Source organism: Platichthys flesus, chromosome 23, assembly GCF_949316205.1.
Source record: "Platichthys flesus chromosome 23, fPlaFle2.1, whole genome shotgun sequence".
Lineage (NCBI taxonomy): Eukaryota > Metazoa > Chordata > Actinopteri > Pleuronectiformes > Pleuronectidae > Platichthys > Platichthys flesus.
Window position 1 is genome coordinate 10153837 of NC_084967.1, and position 24103 is coordinate 10177939.

At 42.8% G+C, this 24103-nt stretch overlaps 1 protein-coding gene across 1 annotated transcript; it reads left to right on the forward strand.

The window, feature by feature from the left end:
* Nucleotides 1-1203: 1203 nt before the first annotated feature.
* On the forward strand, nt 1204-22261 carry waslb (WASP like actin nucleation promoting factor b). The gene is given in 12 exon segments (XM_062382788.1): nt 1204-1803; nt 8234-8368; nt 8846-8932; nt 9436-9532; nt 11069-11092; nt 15520-15703; nt 16234-16276; nt 17535-17688; nt 18670-18863; nt 18865-19200; nt 19308-19413; nt 20057-22261. Coding segments are annotated over 12 exon segments (1527 nt in total). The 5' UTR covers nt 1204-1698; the 3' UTR covers nt 20119-22261.
* The last annotated feature ends 1842 nt before the right edge of the window (nt 22262-24103 follow it).

The window sequence follows — 24103 nt, forward strand, 5'->3', positions numbered from 1 at the left end:
GGAGCTATAAATCAAGTCTTTAAATGTGAAAGAGATAATTATTGAATGATTTATTGTGATATAGACTTTCATTATTGTTATTTTTGTATTATCATTTGATTACATCATTGGCCATATCATCCATCCCTCTCCTAGGACATGTCTAAGGTCTGGATCCTGCCCTGACCTCTCTCACTTCAACAATAATATTATCAGAGATCAAATAAAATAGTTTTCCCCTTTGTTGATGAGCATCTATTCGAATTAACGTGTAAAGTTAGATTTTGCATGAGTTGTACACTTAAATGATTCCCTTCACAGACAGAATCAGAACTGGATACTGGCAACGTGCACTTTGTTTTCTGCTCTCACTCACATTCCTGTCATCAAAGCCACGGGCGGACTGGACCAAACCATCTCCGCGGAGCTTGTCCGGAGATATTTCATGATTTTATGAGGCTAGATTTGACTACCTCACTTTTTCAATAAATACATTTTTAGTGTTGCATGTACTTGTGTGGAGGCTTCTTTTCGTTTTCAGTGCTGAGTTCTCCTCTTAGTAGTGATGTGGAACACCATGGGGGAAAAGCGCGGCCCCCCTCTATTCACAGAAAGTGGTCTCGTCCCGGTGTTGTGCCCAAAAACGATCCTCTGCCAGAAAGTGATCGTCTTCCGCGGGAGCGCACGCGGAGTCTGTTAAAGTTGTATAGCCCCGTTTCTATTCGTCCACAGCTGCTTCTATCTTAATCAAGATATTATAACGTGATAATCATAATAACAATAATAGTAATAACAACAACTTCTTTCTTAACCGGATGATCACAATTAGGCAAAAGGCAATTCTACAGCATTGTCTCCGATTTGCATATGTATTAGTCTATTATTCATGTTTAGACAATATTTTGAAACTAGACGTTAACTAACTAGATTTGTGGATAAGCTACATATAAAATAGAGACATTATCTCTTATCCCCATCATCCTTGTGATTTTATATCTGCTCTGGGACCAGGTTAATAGCCAATCCTGTCTGTAAGAGCAGGTTATGGATGTTTTAAATCCACGTCTTTTGAAAATACCCCTTTCCTCTTTCCAAAAAGTTCCTGGTTTGTTATTAAAAGTGTTTTTAAAAGCCTTGATTTCATTAATGTAGTTGTATTTGGAAGATTATAGCTCACCCAGTCCTTTATAAGAGGAACTCTATTTAACCACAAAGACAGTCACACACAAATTACACATTAAGGACACAAACAGCACAATGAAGGAAGGTCGACTCCAGAGATTATCATTAACATAATATAACACAACCATAGAAAACATAAACAGCCAATAAAAGGGGCGGTGCTGCCTCGACAGCCTGCGCGCGCGCTCCCGTGGACGCGTTCTGGCAGAGGATCCTTTTCCCTGCGCGACACCGGCGCTGCCATCTTGGTCGGAGCTGACTCCGGCTCTGGAGCGACACGACTTCCCAGGAAAGTTTAAACATTTCGCGTCTCCGCTCCGGCTGCTGCTGAGCTCGACGTCTCACGGCTCTGCCCGAAAGTACCCACACTTTCCCCCCGGGGGGAACACGAGGGACGAGGCGAACCGGTGCGAGCAGACGGGAGGAAGGGGGGGTCGCAGGAAGGCCACGGATCTCCCGGTGGGAATTGTTTAAAGTGTCATATCGGATCTTTTCGAAGCAGTCCGAGTCGCCACTCGCTTCACAAACTCAGCCACCATGAGTGGACACCCGCAGCAGCGGCGGCAAGCCAGCTCCGGCTCCACGCTTCTGTCAGCGCAGCAGAACGAGCTCCTCTTCCAGCACCTCGGCAGGAAATGCATCGTAAGTTTTCCCTCCTCCATAGAAAAACTTGTACTTCTAGTTAGCTTAAAAAACAAGCTAACGCCGCTAGCTCGCTTCCTGTCCGGAGACGGGCGCGAGCGGAGAGGTGTGCATGTGTGTTTGTGTGTGTGTTTGTGAGCCTGGACCTATTTGTTGTGATTCCTGCGTGTGACCGGGGTGAGAGAGGTGGGTTTGTTTTGACAGCCTGGGCGACCGAGGAGGGATGGAGGAATGGAGAGATGGGAGCTAGCTAAGTAGCCCGGTTTGGGACATTTGTTCAGGGGGCGAATGGCAAGTTCCACCCCGAGCTCCAGGTCTCCTCTCCGCCGCGGACACACCTGAACTCACCCAGACATTCCTGTGACACCCAGCTCAGACTCACCCTGATCCGCCAGCAGGGGGGGTTCACATCCCTGGGGGTTGATTCTGTTTATAATGGGGGGGTCTGCGAAATCCATCAGTGGTAAACAATGATCTTTTTTTTATTGCTCCGGTGTTCCACAATATAGCTGCACCTGGGGTTGTTGTCAGGAAGTGTGTGTGTCTGTGTGTCTGTGTGTGTGTGTGTGTGTGTGCGCACAGAGGAGATCGTCCAGAGTCCTCCTCCTCCTGCAGGACCTGACGTCTTCGCACCATTACTGCAACGTCACGACTCGACACTCTCCCGCAGTCTCGCATTACGCAGCACGTTAAGCATCCAGCTGAATCATGTTCGTGTGCATCGTGGATTGTGAGGCGAGCTCCACGACCCACCGTCAGCTCGGTGGTCGCGGATTGCTCACGAGCACTAGCAGACTTCAAACTAGTGACTGTTCAGTGATCAGTTCTCCCTCCTCAATAATTCTCAGTCAATAATCATCCCCGGCTGGCACAGTGTAATCATTTCTAATACATAACCAACATTTAGTGGTTGTCAGTTTGACTTATCAGTAACTGTGCATGCCTTGCAGGTGAGGCGTTGGCCGCTACATCAATACTAGACTTAAATCTAGTAATAAAAATAAAAATCTAGACCTCATGTTTGTTCAGTGATAAGTTACCCCTCTTATGATACTGCAGCATGGTTTAATTTTTGTCTAAGTCAACACGACAGTTTTTACTTTTCAATAATCCTCACTGACTCGCACACTATAATAATCATAACCCATGGGAACTATTTCAGAAAGGAAACTAATAAATAGCATGACACACGTTTAGTGGATGCCTGTAGTTCCACACCTAGAATTACACTGTCAGTTTGGCTAACAAGCAAACGTACTTGCCTTGTAGGTAAGGCGTTGGCAGCTGCATGAATAATAGTGGACTTAAATCGAGTCCCCATGTTTGTTTAGTCATTGGTTTTCCACTTTATTATAATGCAGGACAGTTTTCTTATATATATATATATATATATATATATATATATATATATTAGTCAAACATCCCTACTGGCTTGGACAATATCATATTCATAGGTTGGCAAGGCCCTTATTTCAGAAAGGAACTTGTATATTATCTTATATTAGCAGCATTTAGGGGTTAGTCGTTTCACACCCAGAATTAAAGAGATCATTCCACTGCTGAATAAACAATATGTAGATTTAATATAGATGATCCTTATGTACAAGCAGAAGACAGGTGGGCTCTGGGGCGTAAGTGCTTGTGTGTCTTTCTATCACTTGGGGCCGGACGATGTGTCCAGAAATTATTTCAAGATAGAAATGTTGCTATCATTGATAATATTACAATATCTGTCAAAGGTAAATGACTGATTTCTGCTCCTGAGTCAAGGGTGAAGGTTTAAGCTCTTCTGCATCGACAGAGAACGATCAATAATGTGTTGTACCTCCTCATGGTTTCTGCATTATAAGCCTCATGTCGATTTATGACAATTGAGATAATTATTTGACATTATTTTATTACCCAGCCCTAATGAAACGTTTGCAGCTTCATGCTTACAAGTAGCATTACAAACTAGTTGTCATGTGTGTTTAATGATTGGTTTCCCGCCTCTATGATCTTACAAGACAGCTTTTACTTTTCAATAATCCTCACCGGCTGGTACAATATATTATTCATCAACCATTTTACAGAGCAAACTAATACATCATAGTATATTACCAGTATGCTTTGTTAAGTAGTTGTACACAGCATTTAGACTTAATGAAATGATGCACATGCAGACGGGCACTGTGGCATAAGTGGTTGCGTGTTTTACAGCAACCTCATCGTGACCCTTGACCTCATGAGTCTTTCACCCAGTGCGCCACCACCTTTAAGGCAGTGATGCACTTGTATGTCTCTATTGGTTCAATAAACAACTCTTACTTACCCCCCCAGTAAGGGTTGTTGCTAAATCAGCCTGTATTCCCTCAATAAGGTGTGTTTGTGTCAGTATCCATTCCTATATCTTTTAGCCTTTCTCTCTTATTTTTTCTTTGCCGTCCCGTTTCTGCAAATATCACACAGATATCAGCCTCACCTGTGACAGATCCCCTTATCTGTATAAGATGGCTTTTTAAAGCGGAGTTGTGTAATGTACATTCAGCTTTGCTCTGTGGATATTGGTCCGTTCAGGTAAAAGACAGAAGAACAGAAGTAGTTCCTCTGTAACTGTTCACTCAGGTCCCTTCCTCATAGTGATCATAGTTACCTATTGATTGTACAGAGGAAGAAGTCTTCCCAATCGACAACTTTCTTCCGTGAACCAGTTGTGCGCTCAGTTCCTGAGGTACCTGTATGTCTACGCATGATTGCTTTGGGAAGAACACACAACACACTTCCTGTCCCATGACACAAGTATGTCAGGCCCGTGTGTGTTCATATGGCGGGATGTCCTGCCCCCTCCCCCCCCCCTTTTTTTACACGAACAAACAACTCTCTGAGGCGCGTCCTCCCACATCTCTGTAACCTGTTTTTAAAAATCCACTGACGACGTTCCATTGGCATTCTGTCAACTGTGTCACTCGACATATGACGGAGACGAGGAATCGGGGAACATTCCTCCCTGTCCTACGCTCTTGTTCGTCTGTACACGTCTTTGCATGCAGAGTGGGTTGGAAAGAGAGAGTGTGTTTGTGTGTTGAGAGAGAGAAAGCAAAAAGAGGACATTGTGTGTCTCCCTGACCAATCTAATTAAAATGCCCATCAGTGATTTAGTGACTGACTTGAGTGATTGTGTGTTATGTAATGCTCTTATTATGCAGACAATGTAAGAATCGGGAAGTCGGCTTGGCTTTATTTCTTTGTGCTGTCCAGCCCAGGCCTTAGCTGCCTGTGTGCACTTACATTCAGTGAAAGCAAAGCTCTCCTTACCTGTTTGTGTATTTTTAGTGACTCTGTCTGTGCCCCAAAATATGTTGCCACTTCTAAAAATGGCAACTTCTCATTAAATACACAGATTGTTCTCTTGCTGCAACGTGTGGTTGGGGATTTTAAGCGCACCAATTAGATTCTTTCCTGTGTATGTCATTGTGCAGCAGAACAGCTCATTTTATTGACAAATGCATAACTTGGGAATTGTGTACACACCCTGCGTGCTGCATGTCGTAATCTTATTCAGGTGCACACGCAGTCGGCTGTACTTGTTGGTTTCACTCATTGGCATTCCTTGAGCTGTTTCCACCGTCAGCAATGCTGTCTGACTGGGCAAAAGGTGGAAGAGGTCCAATTTGCACTGTGTGTGTGTGTGCACAGACTGCCTGATCAGCAGTCCTGTCCTACAGGAAGTCCTGTGGTCGGCCTCCTCTGGTGATTTGTGCTGGAGAAGTGGAACATGACTCCTCTTTTCCTCCGCTTCTCCTTCTGTCTCAAATTCCCTCCTTCCACACTCTCACCTGAGCTCTTTCTTTATGATCTGATCCAATCCCTTGCTTTTCTGTCATTTCTCACAGTTTCCTTCAACCCATCTTCTGTATCTTTTCCTATTCTTCCTCCTTTCCTGCCTCTTCTGTACCACACGGCCTTTGTGCGTCAGCCACTTATCCTGCCTTCTGTGTCTTCCCACTCCTTCCCATCACTCACCAGTTTATGGTTTATACCCGCTTCCACCCCAGGAGATTGTGTGAAGACGTGGAATAGCTCATAGTTTGTGCCAGGATCGAACAGCTTGACAAAATGGTTGATGGGGCAAATCAGGACACAGGCCCTAGTTAGTTTGTCTGACTTGTACAGCTTTTTCACGCAGTATGTTATTGACAGTTTTATTAATATTGACATACCCACTTCCTGAGTTTCAGATTTTCATCACCGTGCGTCTGTTTATTTTCATATTTTTTTTTATTATGTAACCTGCACAAATAGCAGATCCCTCTCTCTGTGCAGCTCAACTCTAGAAAACCTCCCATGCTTGTCTTGCCCAAGTGATTGCATCATCATCATCATCATCATCATCACCGTAGATCAGGTCATGTGTAGCTGTAGCAACTGAGCATGTTTGTGCTCAAGAGACGGACAATTTGTGCGTGAGAAAGTGTATTTTTGGCAGCTTTTGATGACGCCATAGAGCAAGCTCGGCTTCCTGCAGCCTTTTGCCCTGTCATGAGTAATCACTGCTCCACGGGCAGATGGAACCCCAGGGCCTCCGAGCCTCCACACTGTTACACTCAAAGAGAAAATTTAGTAATAAAGCAGAATTCATATTATTCTTTTAATCAAAATGCTTTAGATGTAAATCCAAATAATCAAAAGCTTCCAAAGGACTCAGATATGAGTAGAAATATTTTGCACATGAAAGACAAATTGCCTCTAAGGAAATGGTTTAAATACCTGTTATTAACACAATGGGACTTGTCTACACATTTGAAACAAACGCTATAGTGTTGATAAATGCAGCTGTGAGGCCGTGAGAGAGTCCGCGATGATCTGCAGCGTCATTCACGTTGCGTTTTTTTTAAACTGACTAACAAATTATAACTATGATGTAACGGTTCCTCTGCAAGTGCACATGTGCTTCTGTTCTCTCACAGAGGCTGTTTAATGTGCAGATTCATGTTGAACAAAGCTACATTAGCTCCAGCTATTATCAGCCTTTCAGCTGGTTCCCTTTGGCTGTGAAAACGGTGAAGAAAATGATCTCCTTTATTCAGAGCTGTGGCCAAATCCATGAGGACACTCATTTTTTCCACTTTAGTGAAGAGATGTGTGATGATATCAGTTGAAAATCCGTTTAAAGAGTGTTCTCACAGTAGTTGTGTTTTTTGTTTTTACAACAGCGACACCCATTATGTATTTGAAGGCCGCATCTAAAGCGCGAGCGAGTACAAGGAGTAAAGGTGGCATGTTTATGTGATAGTTGGCGCAGGCAATGTGACCAGTCTGTCAAGTGTCAGCACAACTTAACACCATTTACTCCCGAGTGAGCCACAAAGACAGAATAGCGTTGGGCCTAAATTCAAGCAATAAAGAGACCAAAGCAGAAAAGAAACCACACAGTCTCTGTGGTGCACAAGTCTGGTGCTGACGGATAAAAGTCACCAGGCGTCTCCCCCCGTTGATGCTCCTGCTTTCATCTGTGAGGTAATGATGAGAGCACGGACCCCTCAGCGTGAGGAGTCCCCCGGAGCAACCTGTAAAACCAGTGGCAGTCTGATCTGGTCTTGTGATCACAGACGTGTCTCTGTGCTCGCTGCAGGTGTGTTTTTATGTAACTTCCAGTGACTGTTACACACCATAGAAGATCCTCCCCAATTGCTTAGATGTCTATTATACTTTGTTTTACAAGGTTTAATCACTAAGGTGTTTTTTTGGTGTGTGTTCAGTCTTAATATAGCATTCATCCTTGAGGGTTTTCCTGCTTCAGGTGATGCTCAAATATTTGCAGTGTCCTTAAAACCCAACCAGAGTCAGCTCATCTCTTGGTGCTGTAGTTGAGGGTAGTATGTGTCCTTGGTGACTTCCTGGACGAGTGTGCCCTTCCTGTCAAACAAGAGACTCGATCTCTTTGACAGACAAGTGTTGCTGATAGTGACACAAAATCAGCTTTAGTTTCTGCTTGTCGGGCGTTTGGCATTGAAGGACCTCCAGGGCAGAGCGACTCGACAGCCCACAGAGTCACTGTCAATCAGTCGTCAGTAATATGGTCCTTATACTTTGATGCTGCCCATCAAACAATGGGAAATCATTTGTTGATGGCGGGGTTGGAGTGAAAGTTTGGCGTTTGTCACATTTTATTTCAGCTATAATTAAATATATTTTTTTGTGCAAATTCTTAATAAACTTTAGCTTAAGACCTTTACTTTTATACATACCCTATCCATTTCTCCCTGCTAACATTTATTCACATTTTACAGTTCCTGTATGGATTTATTTTATTCTCTTCCTGTGGTGTGCATCTTTTAAAACCCCGGCGAGAGACCTTTACATGGCTTCTAAAAAACACACCACTGGAGGGACTGTCCATTAAACAGTACAGGCCCAGCGTGACTCTCCCTCTCTGTCTCCCTCCCTGCAGTCATTGTCCTCAGCAGTGGCCCAGGTGTTCCTAGCCGATAGGAACTCTAGCTGGAGCAAGAAATGCGGCGGGGTGGCCTGTCTGGTCAAAGACAACCCGCTGCGATCCTACTTTATCAGGGTCCTTGAGCTCAAGGTAAGTGAAGACACAGCAGACAGCCAGAAAAAACACTTTGAGGATTACTGACAATTTGTGATTTACCTCTAGCTGGTGCTAACAGAGGATTGAACTCCCCCCAATGAACATCAGCGGTGGTGCACCACTGTTCGATATCCATGTTCAACTTTATGTATTCGTAGCCACACAGTACAATCTGTGGGATGTCTGTTATTAAACGTAAGCCGTATAGCATTTATTGTCCTGTGTTTTTGTGTACAGCAATAATCTCTCAACCTTATTCTGAATAGGACATTACTCGCTATTCATTGCTCATGGAATATTCCATTCATATTAACATTCACATGTTACTAAGCAAAGTCAAATTCTTACTCATGCCAGCATATAGAAAATTATGTTTACGTGACAGCATGTTATTCAGACGATTGTCTTAATCAGGTTATTATGGGTATATTGATGTATATGTGTTCATTATCTGTCTGTTTCTGTCCATAGGATGGCAAAATTCTGTTTGAACAGGAGCTGTACAATAACTTCAGCATCAACACCCCAAAACCCTACTTTATTACATTCGCTGGAGACGTGAGTTGCTTTCTCTTTTCCTTTTGCTTATTACATTACATTACCTATCTATTTAATGAAAAAGCCTCACCAACAATTTCTGCCTCTCATGTCATAATGGTTTTCCTCACGGAGTCACAGAGTCTATTTATATATATTAACGAAACACGTACGTGCAAGTTATTTCTTTCATCAGTAATCTAGTCCTGATCTTGATGACGTCGGTTCCCATCATTTAAAACAACATTCATTTTAAATCGACGAGATAAGACCCCTTTTATTTGTGGACTGTCTTAGCTGGTGGGTACAGTGGCTCAGACTCCAGCAGACCATGAGGTATGTGGTATCTGCTGTCTGTGCTGATGAGACTTGGATAGTTCACTGGACATGGATTTGTAAATGCAGTCAAAGACAACTGATTAAATATCTAGGGAAGTTGTTGGCACCTCACAAAACCTTACTGGCTTTACAAATGTACTTTTGTTGAATTTGTACAATTGTTTGGTTTGTGTGTGTGTTTACAGACATGCCAAGTGGGTCTGAACTTTGCCAGTGAAGATGAGACAAAGCGTTTCTGCGGCCATTTGACAGAGCTGGTGGGGAAAAGACAGAGAAAAACCGGTACCAACTTATTCTTGCAGCAGACTCTTCTACGAACCTCCCTGCTCTCCTAACACAATTTTTTTAAATTACATGTTTAGGAATTATGAATCCTTTGCTCACAATACAGCAGCTTTTAAAAACCTGTATCAAGCAGAAACCTCTTGCTGTAATGAACATTAGAAGTTACAGTCTGAGGTTTTGGCTTGAACTTATCTGACTGATATGAGCACAAGAGCAAATTCATTTCTTAACATGTCATTTTTATGAAGCTCTTTCACACAGAACTGGGCAAAAACATTTCAATCCATAAAGAAAAGGAATGTATAGGTCCTAGATAGACGTCCTCCAGCTGCTATGTGAACTCTGGTTTACATAGACTTGAACGTCTGATCTAAAGTATCATACATTTTTGCCTGGTACTGTCACTACTCGTTCTTCTTTTCCTGCAAATTTGCAACCCCTCCTTCAGCCTTCGCTCTTCAGGTCCTCATGTATAAATGAATGCGGTCAGAATTTAACCCAAACTCCTTAAAAAGTCACATTTTCACAATTTAGTCATCCACCAAATGTTTCCCTGTATGGAAACCTCACATTTACCAGGGAGCTCAATATTTTGTTTCCCCATCCACACAACAGTCAATGGGACATTCTGGATCAATATGAAGGATCTGCCGGATCGAATGGTCAGACAATTATGTGGACTGGCCCAAAGGGGGCGCTCCAGTTTCAGTTTAAAATGAGCAAATGATTGATATATTAAGAAAAAGGTGACTTTTCAATATGAGTTAAATATTAATGGTTTTTATCCAGTACCAACATTTCAACTTTGGGACTACAATACCTAATGGAAAATTTAAACTGCCGTTGTTCTGCGTTCCACCTTCTATCTTATCTACTCATCTAAGGAAATGAGCTGTGAATGTTTGTGTGCGTCTGAACAGGGTGAGGATTCAGTTGAAGACACCTACGTCATGCAAACCTACACGGATACATTGTTAACCCTATTGTTCTGGCACTTTTATCATCGCTTGCTCGATCACGACCGTCCGTCTTCCTTCTTCCTCCTCCGCTGGGTTGTTCCCTGACCTTTTCAAATGGATCGTCCTCTTTAATCTTTTCCTCTTAAGCTATCTGCATTGGATCCTCATCTTATCTACAAGGCCATCAGTACTTTGTCTGTTTGTGTATGAGGTTAATCTGTTAGTGTTTCATGGTATATTTATGGGTCTATGTGAGACAGAAAGAGGGAAGCATATTGCCCTCTAGACAGTTGATTGTTATGAATTCATACATGGATATAATTTACATAATATGGATAATAGCTGTTATGTGTGAGTGAATGAAAGTAATGTCTGATTTTCGTCCCGTTAACGCACTAATCGAACACTTTGCTTGGCAATTTTTCTCCGAATAACTTTCACATCCCGTCGAGCCCTTCGCTTTAAAACCAACAACACTTTCTTCTGTGCTCTCGCGCACATTCTCTTCTCACTAACCCAGTCCGCTGCTCAGCGCTGGATTGTAATGGTTTGATTTTTGTCTGTGTGTTCACAGAGAAGAGACGTGACCCTCCAAATGGTACGTTTTTCACCATTTCTTGAAAATAACCTCAGATATGAACAGAGGAGGAGTGTTAAGCCCGCTTCTGGTGTGTGTCTGATGATGCTGGGAAACGTTTGGGTCGGTCTGTGTGGTATGTCAGCTGGGTGAGGTCTCAGGATCATTCAAATATTTGTTTTACTTGGCAACATGTCAAGGCTGTGCAGCATACATAGAATTACATGAATGCGTTGTCCTTAAAGAAAAGTCGAAACAGAAGTGCAACGTTGATGGACATTACTGTCCCACAATGCATTGCACAAAGAAAAACAAGGATTCCTCTCATAGCAGGAGAAACTAACTGTAAACGGGGGTACTACATTTGTGGGAAAAACCTTGAGAATGCAGTTGTAGATTATTTGATGCACATCTTGCAAATCCTGTGATATTTTCCGATTGTACTAACTGCTCAAGCCTGACAAGTACAATGTGTTTTGGAAGTTGGACACAATTATCTGTTCTGCCTCCTATTCTACAATTTTTGTATACTCTTTACTGCAGCGCATGAAGATTATCGCAACCTAGAAAAACACATGTTTATTCAGCTGTGGACAGAAGCAAACTTCTAGTTGAACAAGTCAAGTCCCACTTCAAAAGCTTATTAGAGTCCCTGAAACTATTCTTTGTTTTTCAAAATTTTTATCTTCAAAGGGTTTGAAAAATGGCTTGAATGTAATTCCACATCTTACTTCCTAATTTCCTGACTGGGATCAATGAATGTGATAACATGGCCTCCCAGCGGCTCCCCGTTTTCATACCCTCACAGCGCCACCTGGTGTTCAGTAGGGACTACAATCACAAACCCTCTCTGTTTTATTCAGGGTTTTTTTCAGACTGGCGTTTGATTACTGTGTGAAATTCTTAGCCGTGTTATTGACTACTTATTTCAAGTCAGAATTAATAGAATACTGTAGGAAACGAGAGGAGATATAACCCCATGATCTTATTATTATGGCACCGTGTTTACATCCAGTGCAACATAATATTACAGCACACTGTAGTAGAGTCTTAACTCGTGAGTTGTGTGTCATTCAAGGCTTCACTCGGTCACTCAGTGTGATCGGATGACTAAAGAGATGTAATGTATTTGTAGATAAGCACACATCTGTTTTTTTTCTGCACATATGGTCCAATACACAGCCTAGTTTCAGCCAGTAGGAGCAGGAGATGAGCTCGGCTTTTCAAAGAGGCCGCACAGTTTCACCGATCTAGCTTATTAAAGTGTGTTTGTGCGTGTGTTGTTTTTGTGAGCAGCCTTGCAGAAATCTTAACTACACAATTTGACACATTTAAGCATTTAGCTGATGCTCATATTCCGACCAGCTTAGCAGCACTGGGCCTGTGGATGTTTTGATTTGGGTCACAAATGCTCAGATGCCATATATGGTCATGATGTCACTAACCCAACATGTAACCTGGAGCGATGCGATAAACCATCTTGCGCTGATGGTTGACTTCCTACAGAGAAGGATTCTGATTTGCGCGGCACACATGTCTGAGCCCAGTCGTGCCGTCATGCCTCACTGTTTATGCAAGTTTCTCTTGGATAAATCGTGCATGGTTTTCCGTTTCGGAATAACTGCATCTTCGTCTCTGAATTGGTTCAGTTCCAAAGGAAATCATCCTTGATGTCCTCACACAAACGTTGCTTCCCTCCGTCTCCATCTGTCTCACTCTCACACTTCCACCACTGCATCATAGCTGTGTTACTGTCGTTCCTTCTCTTCTCTGCTTTTCTCTTTCTGCCATCTCCAGCTCACCCCCTTCTCATCGTTTGTCCCTGTCTGCCCTCCACTCCTCATTTAATTTCTCTTAAGTTCCCCTTTTTTCTCTTTCTTTGCTCCTGTCTACTTCCACGCCTTTCTCGCCCATCGTCTCACCCCACAGATTCATCATGTTGTAGAAACCCCTGAGATTAACGCGAGATTAAGCCATGGGTTGGGGGTTTAATGGTTACGTAAAGTCCAGGGCTAAATCCCTAATAATTTGCCGGGATTAGATCCATTTGTGTGTTTTGCAGGGAATGGGAGGAGATTGTGGCCGAGGTGGGCGGGGATCTGGATCACATTGAGCCAGTCAGCACGAGATTATAACCGTGCCCCCTTTTGAAATAAGGGAATAGAAAAAAATGATTGCAAAGTAGATACACAAAGATGCAGAGCTCAGACGCGCTGGCACAGCAAGGAAACACAGACTGGGAAAACAGGAGACATGGAAGAGCGCTGTTAAAGTAATGGAAGGAATGTAAGAGGAAGAGCAACTCCGGCTGTTGGCTGGCTGAGTGGCTGGCTGGCGCTTTTCCCTTCCCATGGCATTGCTGGACGTCAGCCTTCACAGCTCAGACAGCATGTGTTTCAGCTCCACCAGATGTCTGCAGAAGCTATCTAGTCAGTAAATGCACCAAGTCCATCGCTCGTTGACTTTTTTTCCTCGGCTGATGTTTTGGAAATCTCGAGGATCCTCTTTGTTTTCTTTAACTTGAGAAGACTGGAATCATTGCTGAGATGAGTCAAGTGGATTCTGTTATTTCTTTCAACGCACAGAGTTGCATCTAAGAGGAAGGTTATCTTTTCTGAAGCAGTCTTCCCCTGTTGAGCTTGAGGAACTTCTTGCATCAATCAGAACTTCTATTTATATTCCTGCATATTTTTATCTTGACCGAGATACAAGATCCATTGTCAGAACCAGATACTTTTGGTTGCTCTTCCCTCACCACTCATGCCCAGCTCTCGTCTACAATGATGTTCTGCACCACCTTTCTGTCTGCTCCCTCTGATAAACTTAACCCAGAGGGCAGTGGCGTAGGAGGGGGAACAGCAATGGGAGGTGGAGGTCTGGGCCCAGGTAGCTGCCTGTCTTCCCTGCACTGCCTCGTTCTCCCTCAAGACGATTTGTACCCGTCTATCTCTGACCCGACCGCTCGGCGCTCAGCTGGCCCCGAACAGCGAGCTTGCAGCCTGGTGGGCGCAATGCTCCTGGACGTCAGTATGACCACCTGCTCAGCCAAAGAGGAGAGAGGTTGCATTTGGGACCGGGTGAGAAGGCGACGCAGTCGGTCGGCCTCGCCTTCACCCAGCAAAACTCCTAAAGGTCCATGTAGTGAGAGTGTCAAAGGTATGTGCTACGGCTGAGGCACTGGTGGAAGAACCAATGAGACCATATTGAATGTGTTCAGTTTTTAAATGGTGAGGCTTGTGGAACATGTGGAGAAAACATGGTATAAAGGAACAAACCAGACATAAATAGATGATTTGGGTTTGGTGCCATAACAGAATCTGAAATACTGACTGGTGCGTGGAGGGAACATTTTGCAGTGTGCTGACCTCTTGTTGTTGATTTAAATCCCATGTTGTTTGGCTGCACATGTACACTTGTTGATTGGTTGTTTGCTGTCCACATCAGCATGTACAGTTATATGATTTTTGGCTTCTCATCTTTTTTTAATTCTTATTTTCAAATGACATCATTCTACTGCTCATACATAACGTACTAGGTCTCAAATATGTTTAGGTAGGTCTTAATTATGTTAACTTTCATTTACACCAATTCCACTGTGCTTTAATATTAATCTAATGGTATAATGTAAAAAAATCATCCAGTTTGTAATCTCTCCGTATTGTAGTTCTCTACAAACACCGTGGTCAGAATTAATCTCTGTGCACCTTTGATTTTTTTCCCTGTCTTTATTTAGGAGCGTGTTCTTTTAGTTTGTGAGCAGGGCTTTCAGATTGTGTAATGCCCTCACTCAAAAGTGAGAGAATGTTGTTTTACATCAGTGACAGTTTGAAGGATTGTTTCAGACGCGCATCATCTGTAAAGTGATCTTGCATTAGAATGAGAAATTATGGTATGGAATGAGAAATTATGGTATGGAATGATCATCTTTGTGAAAATAGTATGTCACCAAACACAGAACAAGCTTTGCCCCGGAGACACTTCCTTGTCTTTCTGTAATAAGATTTCATTCAGTGTCGGCTCTCTGGCTGAATAAGTCTTGACATTTCTGTTTGTGGCAGTAATGAGATGACACGATAATCCCACATAGCCTGAGCCACTTTCACGCCCTTAAATCCCAATAAAACCGACTCGTCTGTGAGCCACAGTCTGCAAAATCCATTAGATAATGGATTACATAATAAAACGGACAATGCTGGCCCTGGAGCTGGGGTCATTTTTCATGTTTTATGACTTGTTACGCACTTAACGCTTTTATGTTTTCTCAATTACCGGACTTTTATAACCTGTGACCCTTTAAATATCTGCATTAAGTGTTTAATATTTCTCCTTTCTCCTTGATGGAAAACCCACAACCCATTTTTGCGTGTATTTATAACAAAGCCTCTCCTCTAATGAATTACATGTGCCCTGTTTCATAAGCCCTAACTCTGTCCCCTTCACTTTGGCAGGTCCCTCATTGCCCATGGCAACAGTCGACATCAAGAACCCGGAGATCAGCAACGTGCATCGTTACCATAGCAACTCTCAGGTGAACAACATTGTGCACTCCGCCTTCCCCAAGAGGGAGAAAAAGGTCAAGGGCAAGAAGAAGAGACTGACCAAGGCGGACATCGGCACGCCGAGCAACTTCCAGTGAGTCGGTGGTGTTTATACCGTGCCCCTAGAATGGATGCAGATTTGTAAATTTATATTTCATACAATTATCACCAAATTTGGAAACAACATCTTAAATAACCCTCTTTAGCAAACCCTGTACACCTAAAAAGAATAAATGAATGATAAATGAACATCAGTGTTAAAGACCTGCTGAATGTAGGGGCAGTTTGGTATTATTGTAGATACACTTCCCATATGAACCACGCTTGCCCACAGTCTGATCCCCTCCCTGTTACTCTCCATATAAGTGCTGCTGATTTTGGGGGAGGTATTAATCCAGGCTGTCTTTACTTATCATGTGAGATATGTGATGAGGCTTAATAATGCAGACAAATCTGTGCTTTGCTATCAGGATCTGTGTCAGCGTTTTTAAGATACCACAGGTTATCTCTGGCTGTTTTCCCTGTGCTTGTAGTAAACAGATTTATTGTCGTCCGTCAGTGTGGTGCAAATTCTTTTTTAACCTCTAAGTGACCTCACATCCTCTTGTTTTTCTTTTCTCACAGGCACATCGGTCACGTAGGATGGGATCCAAACACAGGCTTTGATGTAAGCAGAATTCACATAACACAACTACATTCTGCACATGTCGCAGATCGTGACCCTTGGATATTCTTAAAACTTGGCCCGTGAGCTTATCCATTTGTCAGACCCCCCCCCCCCCTCCTCCTCCTCCTCTTCCTCAAGACACATTTTTCAAATTATGTAGCAGCTCCAAAATATTAAGCCAAGCTGCGTGGCCAAGTCGCCATGAGCGTTACACAAGGAGATTTTGGTGGAGAGAGAGTCAACCTGCATCTGCATAATCCATGGACTCGTTCCCAAAAAGCTGCGTCAGTAATTATGCTGCGTGGCGAGTTCAGGATCACACAGGTCAGAGGACTTACCCTGTTCATAACTGGGGGGGGGGGGGGGGGGGGGGGGTGGAATCTGATGATTTGGTTTCATGAGGTAGTGCTTTCAAGGACTTAGATTGATTTGAATGTGTGACATCAGTCAAACAAAGCTCGATCACCTCTCAGAACCTCGGGTTTAAGATGAGTGGATTCACACATTTTATATTCCAAGTAGATCAATTTGTCTTTTATTCTTTTATATCCTCATATCCTAGAAACTAGTTTAGAGGACTTAAATAGGTTGAGCATCCGAACTGGTGCACCGTCACATAGCTCACCTAAAAGTGAATCTCTTTATCGTCTGTGCTGAAGTAGCCAGACCTGTTCTGACTTCTATTTAAATACCAGGTGAATGACAAACATGTTTTTCCAGCATCGCAGGATGTAGTGTTACCCCCACACCACCAGGAGGCAGCATCCCCTCTGATATTTATTTAGTCATCTTTTAAGCTGTTTTTACAGGGACAGGAGAAAGTTTCTCCACACAGAAGAATCTTGTTAACATAAATATTTAACAAGATTAAGTACGTCTCACTTTCCCCTCCTCATTACAACAGAATAGTATTTTTATTATAGCCAGTGTCGTAGGAGAGAAGTGAGATATATGACTATTAAGGTTGCATTTGTTTCTTTTCACCTGTGGTTTTATAAAATTAGGCCAAACCACTGATAAGAAACTATTGGTTCCTGTTAAGTAATTCATCACTATGTTACACATTGAATATTTAACACAGTTAAAGTCACTATGGCTTCTTATTTCAGACATTAACATTTGGTAAACTTTTGATTAAGTTATTAAATTGTTCCCTTTTGAAGGTTAACAGTTTGATTGTCTCCTCCACTGCCTCCATCTTCAGTTTTACATGGAAGCATTCAACAAATGTCATGTTTGTTTTTTTCCCCCCCTCCAGTTGAATAACTTGGACCCGGAGCTGAAGAACCTCTTCGACATGTGCGGCATCTCCGAGGCTCAGCTGAAGGACAAGGAGACCTCGAAGGTCATCTACGACTTCATCGAGAAGAAAGGAGGCGTGGAAGCTGTGAAGAACGAGCTGCGGAGACAAGGTACGGCAGACGTGGACTCTGAGAATACAGATCTGCCCCAACAAATGACGAACGATTTGTACTGGTTTCTGCAGGATTGGCATCGTGTGTTTTTAAAGCACCGATTGTCACTTTAAAGACAATCTAACCAGTTTGGTGGTTTTATCCCCAGGTCCGCCCCGGTGCAGCGGTAGGTTTCTGTGCATGATCTGCTGTGACAGCTCATGACTGCATGTGGAGTTCGACTTTAAAACGGCCAATTAGTTATAGCGTGTGAGGCTTTCGTTGTTCCTTAAGTCAGTTCAGTGTTTGCTCTTCTACTCTGGTTTGTACTTGAGGTGGATGTGCTTTTATTACCCGTCTCTCGGGCTCAATTATTCTCATCAGAGACACTATCAATACAGCGTTCCTGTTCCAGCTGCATCGTGTTTTAGTCAAATTCACGAAGTTGTTATCATGCAACGATTATCACTCTGCTGTGCAACTCCTCTCTGATCCTGACTCGAGGCGAAGAAAACCCTCCCTGTGGTTTGCTTTACTCTGTGAATGAGCTCTGCATGTGAACTGGCAACTTTTTAACCAGCAGACAGACTCCAGTGCACCAGATCAAAACTTTCAAATAAAGTAAATCATGAAAATTAAAAGTGTGTATGTGTGAAGGGACAATTTCAACGTATTAACGTCTGACTGGACTTTGTTTTTTGACATTCTGTGAAACTTTTCACAATATTTCACAATATTAGGTGAAGGCTGCCCCCTGTGGCTTGGTTTTATAACTGCATGGCTTGATACAAGCAAGAAGTGGGGAACTGATGAGCATTTTGAAAAGATTTGCTGTGAAGTTTTTTTGTGAATTTCCTCATCTTCCTACTCCTCTTCACAAAAGTAACTTGAAGATGAATATGAATTTCTTCCAGCTGCAGTTTGAGCTCTCAATGATGAAAACTGATCATCGGCGTCTGTCTTAACTCTTTTTTTTCATATTTCTCTTTCTCTCCTCAGCTCCTCCACCTCCTCCATCCAGAGGTGGCCCTCCTCCCCCACCCCCACACCACATCTCGGCCCCTCCTCCCCCTCCTCCTCCTGCACGAGGGCGAGGTGCCCCGCCGCCACCTCCTCCCTCCAGAGCTCCCATCTCCACGCTCCCACCTCCCCCTCCATCTCGGCCGGGCATGTCCGCCCCGCCGCCGCCCCCCCCCTCCAAGCCGAGGTTTTCTCCCGCCTCCCCCTCCACCGGCTCATGCCTCAATTCCTGTGGCCCCGCCGCCACCTCCACCTCCTCCGCCCTCGTCCTCGACTCCATCCGGAGGCGGCGCACCGCCTCCCCCGCCTCCTCCTCCCCCACCACCTGGCCCTCCACCCCCTGCTCCTCCGGCGCTCCCGGAGGCGCCCTCAACCGGCACGACGGCACTGCTGAGTCAGATCCGAGAGGGCAGGCAGCTGAAGAAGACTGAGCAGAAAGAGAGGCCAGTGTCCAACGTCGGCAGAGACGCACTTCTGGACCAAATCCGACAAGGAATCCAACTTAAAGTGGTCAGCTATTCACTCAATCATCACGCTCAGCTCGCCTGTTAATCAACCACATCATAATTTGCATCCTGTGCTTTAACTGTGGCTGATTTGTGCCGTCTCGTTTACAGAGGGACGACAACACAGACTCGCCTCCTTCCAGCCAAGGTCCCTCGGCAGGCATCGTAGGAGCACTGATGGAGGTGATGCAGAGAAGGAAGGCTATTCACTCTTCAGGTACAAACGCACAAAAAACTGACTTGTGACACTATGACATGTTTTGGTTTGTCAGACTAACAGCCCCAAAGCACAAAATATTAAATTTACTATTATGTAACTGATGTAATAAGTGAATGTGGAACAAGCACTACATTTCATTAGAACTTCTAAACAACCAAATAAGCATTTGTCTTACCTGTAGATCCCACTCTTGACATGATATCAAAAAGTATTAACTTATAGTGAGTCATATATTAATACAAAGAAGGATCCTAATTATTGTCTTAAATGCAGCAATGAGGAACTTGTTTCATGTGAGTTACTCTGTACAAAATTCCACCTTAAAACAGCTGCTGCATCAGCCTCACATTGAAACTAGACTGTGTAATTCAGTGTCAGATGACGTTTTGTCCCCAAAATAAATCAGACTTTCACTACTTCCTCGTCAGTCTCAAACCAACTTGTGATATTCTATTTCGAGCGTCTCATTGGGCGAAACGTCTCTTCCCTGCTCGACATCAGTTTCTTTAAATGCATCAGGAGAAGGAACACAACGAGAACACACACATATTTCCAGAAACACATGACTTTGTTTAAACCTTAAAAAAGACCTGCGTCATCACAGCGTCACTTACCATGAAATCCGTCTTCTGTTCCACAGACGAGGATGATGACGATGAAGATGACGAGGACTTTGAGGAGGATGACGAATGGGACGATTAGCGATTTCCTCTTCTTTTTTTTTTCTCCCCTTCCTATCCCTCTGGATGACTATGACACTAAAAATTGTTCTTGTCTTTCTAAAAAGACATCTTTAATTTCAAAATGATAAATATAAATGTTCTATCAATTTGCTGTATATTTTTGTTGCCTTTATGCTTTATTTTTTTTATTTTTATTAATCTGTGCAATACCTCATTTAACCTGTAAATGTTTGTCACTCTCATATCTTAGGTTTTTTCTCTTCATCTTTCGTCCCGTCTGTTCCTTGTTGGCTCCTTTTCCGTCTCTGGACAGTGAAATGTCTCGTCTGTCATTTTAACTGTGTCCTTCCCACGTCCCCGACTCTGTGACGTTAATCACCTCCATCTGTCACTCAGCCTCCCGTCGCACATGTTCCCTCCCGCTCTCATTCCCCAGTCCTTGAATCAACATGTGCAATTTTACATCAAGTTGTCTCTTGAACCTTAGAGTTGAATGTTTTTTTTGTTTTTTATTCTTAATTATTTTTCATGTTTCCTTTGGTCAGTGATTGAAGGGGAGGGCTTTACGAAAACCAGTTGCCACAAATCCTTCAATATCCGTGTCCCCGTTGTCCATCAGGAAGAGAAAAAGAAACTATTTTCATACCCTGTTGCTCTGTAGTTTATTTTTACTTATTCAAATGATCCTAGTTTAGCACTCGTATTTTCTTAAAACAAAGAAGAAGAAAAGAAATGAAAATATTTAGCTCTGTTTTCTGTTGACTGTAAATTTGCTCCAGAGTCTCGTTATATTTTTGCACACAGCGTGAAAGTGGAGACTCAGTACAGGACACTTCCAGGTCTGTGTTTGGAACATGGATGCGCTTTAGGAAACGAGGCAATGACCATGTGGACGTCAAGCATTTGAAACCGTTATCTCACCACACTACATGCAGTGAACACAAGGGGGCAGCCTACGTCATGTCTGCCCATCGATTTGTGAATTCCAGTTCTTTTTTTTTTTGTCATTGTCACACTACAGATTCTACACACAGATAAATGCCTGTTTGTTGGAATCAGGTATCTCATCATGCTCAGTTTGAGGAATAAAGACATTTAAATTTTACACTTCTGATGCTTGTAATGGGTCCATACACTAAGTTACTGTGCGGAGACAGCCAGGTGGTGTTGTCCCTCTTGTAGACACTAAGTGCTGAGACGGGGACAATCGTTGGGTTCATGGCATTATTCAATAAGTATCGACAGTGTCTTGGCTAACCAGTGCGTGATGAGGTGTAACATTGTACCAGACAGCGGTCAACCTTTACCCTGCAGAGACCAAGTTATCACAAGGCGACGTGGAATTACTTTTTCCCGGTAATTCTCGGAATATGCTTTGTTCCAATGTCGATTTGACACAAAGAAAAACTATTGCTAATGCTAAATTATTTGATCAGTAACAGGAATGGATTAAAAAAACATGGCCGACATCTGCCCCTGGACTACAAGTTGGCCCAGTGTGGAAAAGCGAAGAGGGTTCACAATCATAACCATATTATTTAAACAGGGTAAATTGAAATAATTTAGTTTTTCTATTCTTTAATTAAAGGAAAAATTTGAAAAGTTGCGTGGTCCTGCTTTAATGGAAGCCATGTAGGCTCCACAGATTGTTATTTAACCTTCCTACTTGCTTGTCGACCTAAAGCAGGTTTAAAATCTCGCTTTTATTCAACCAGACTCTTGGTTTATTTCTCTTTGGCGCCTGATAATCCAAGACATTGAGGACCAAGCATTAGCACGATATTTAAAGATATTTTGAAGAAAGTTTTGCAACACTACAAGGGAATGTGGGTTATAATAGAGCCAATACAGAAATGTTTGTCGCTCTGTGTCAGAAAAACGATATAATTACGCTGAAATATCTCTTTTGCTTTTCTCTTGTCAGCCAAAAGAGGCCTGTTGGTGTGAAAGTCTTTGAGAGACAAATTGCCACTAGTTAGAATTAAGAACCGACCTCTTGTGTCGGATATACTTTTTTGGGGGGGGGAATTAAAAACCTAGCCATGTTTACGCTGATGTTCGCGTCTGTGGGATATTAAGATGTGGATGCCAGGCCTCCTCAGAGAGGCCTGACAAATGATGAACTCGTACGTTGTACACTCCAATAAAAAGGCTGAGATTTACCTGCCGTGGTTTTTGGGATTCTTTTATCTTCAGGCAGTTGATGTATTTTGTGCTTCTTGGTGTTTGAAGAACAGCTTTTTATTGTCTGACGTGATCATTTACATTTATTGAGCGTCATATATTTGAACTTATGTCTCATGTAATTTGAGTATCTCTTTGTCCATATGTGTGTGTGTGTGTGTGTGTGTTGAATACAGGCCTCATCCCCTGCAACAGACGGGGAGTTGGACAGATCTGAGAGCAGATGTACAGTTAGTCCATCTTTGTTTCAACTTCTGTGTGAGGCTGTAAAATTCCAGTTTCCACATAAAGAGGAAGGAAAGTCACTCGCATACTCATCTTGGAATACTGGAGACACTCTCCCTCTTCATCTACCTATCAATAGCTATATGCAGCTGGGCTGTAAAAGTGATACATTGTGTGTGAGGGACTGACATAGTTGAACATTTTTGTGAGTCCGTTTGTCTTGTGTACAGATACCAGACGTCTGTCACATGTATTTGACAGGTACACATGCACACAGCAGAATTAAACAATGAATCCACGTGTCAGGGTGCATGTGAGCTAAAAATACACCCAACTTTGAGAAAAGAACACAACATAGTGACCTTCCAGGAAAACAAGCCAGGGACTAAAAACAATCACGACAACAACCACTCGGTTCCCTTTACCACTTATTTTTAGATCATGTCCGCCACACTGACCTGGTATCAGTTCCCTGCTGCGGAGCTCATGAGGGGGATTAGAGCAGGTGTGGTACTTTCCACCAGATGATATGGACACTGATTCCATAGAGACCCCCGACCAACACACAGAATCATGCAGATAGACATAAATCATTTAGAGAAGCCAGGGCATGCATGCAGTTTGACTTGATGTACAGTGTATACCTATAAATACACAACCATATTGGTAGAGTTAGGGTTAGGGTATTAGGGTATAATTTTGTATAGATATATTTATATAAATGTGTATATATATAATAAAGACAAGCTAAATCATTAAAGTCAGATTTTCACAAATAAAATGTTACATATTTATATCTATAATACACGTGTGTGTGTATATATAGAGATATGTTATATATTACACATTTATATCTGTGTGTGTATAAAATGTATAAAATTAGCGTATGACAATACAATGCAGTGAGATGCCCAAAGCAGAGTATCACAAGTATAATATATATATATATATATATATATACACACAAATCAATGGTGTGTGTTTGCTAATACAACACAGTCAGATGTCCAATTGGCTAATTGTTAAGCTAAAATGTGACAAGAAGAATATTTCATAAAATGTCCTGAATGCACTTGCTGCTGGCTTTCTTTTTATGAATGGATCATATTAGTGTTTAGGTAACACATCCATATAGTGTGATCCTGCTGCAGCCCAGGGACTCATGTTACATCTCCCTGCGGAGCACCAACACCTCTGTCCATCCTGACGATAATGTCCTGAGCTGATGACGCAGTGACCACCCTGAGTGCACAGACCCCACTTACACGCAGGAAGTCGGTGCGTTTTACGGCCCCTCTATTGACAGTTGGGCGGATGTGACAGAGTGCGGTGCTTGAGTAGAGGAAGTTTCGTTCGCAGACACTTAGCGGAAGGAATACATTGTGCATTCACAGCGGCGTGCAGTGTGGAGTGTAGCCTGTACGTGAGCCAAACTCACTTCTGTTTTAAATGAAGTATATTTATCTTACTCCATATTCCACACACACCACTAATTAATGCTTTTATTGAATATGTTTACATAATTGATACGCTGAATATAGATGAATGATGAATTCAACCCCGGCAGCAACCGGAGAAAAAGAAAACAGTCGTAC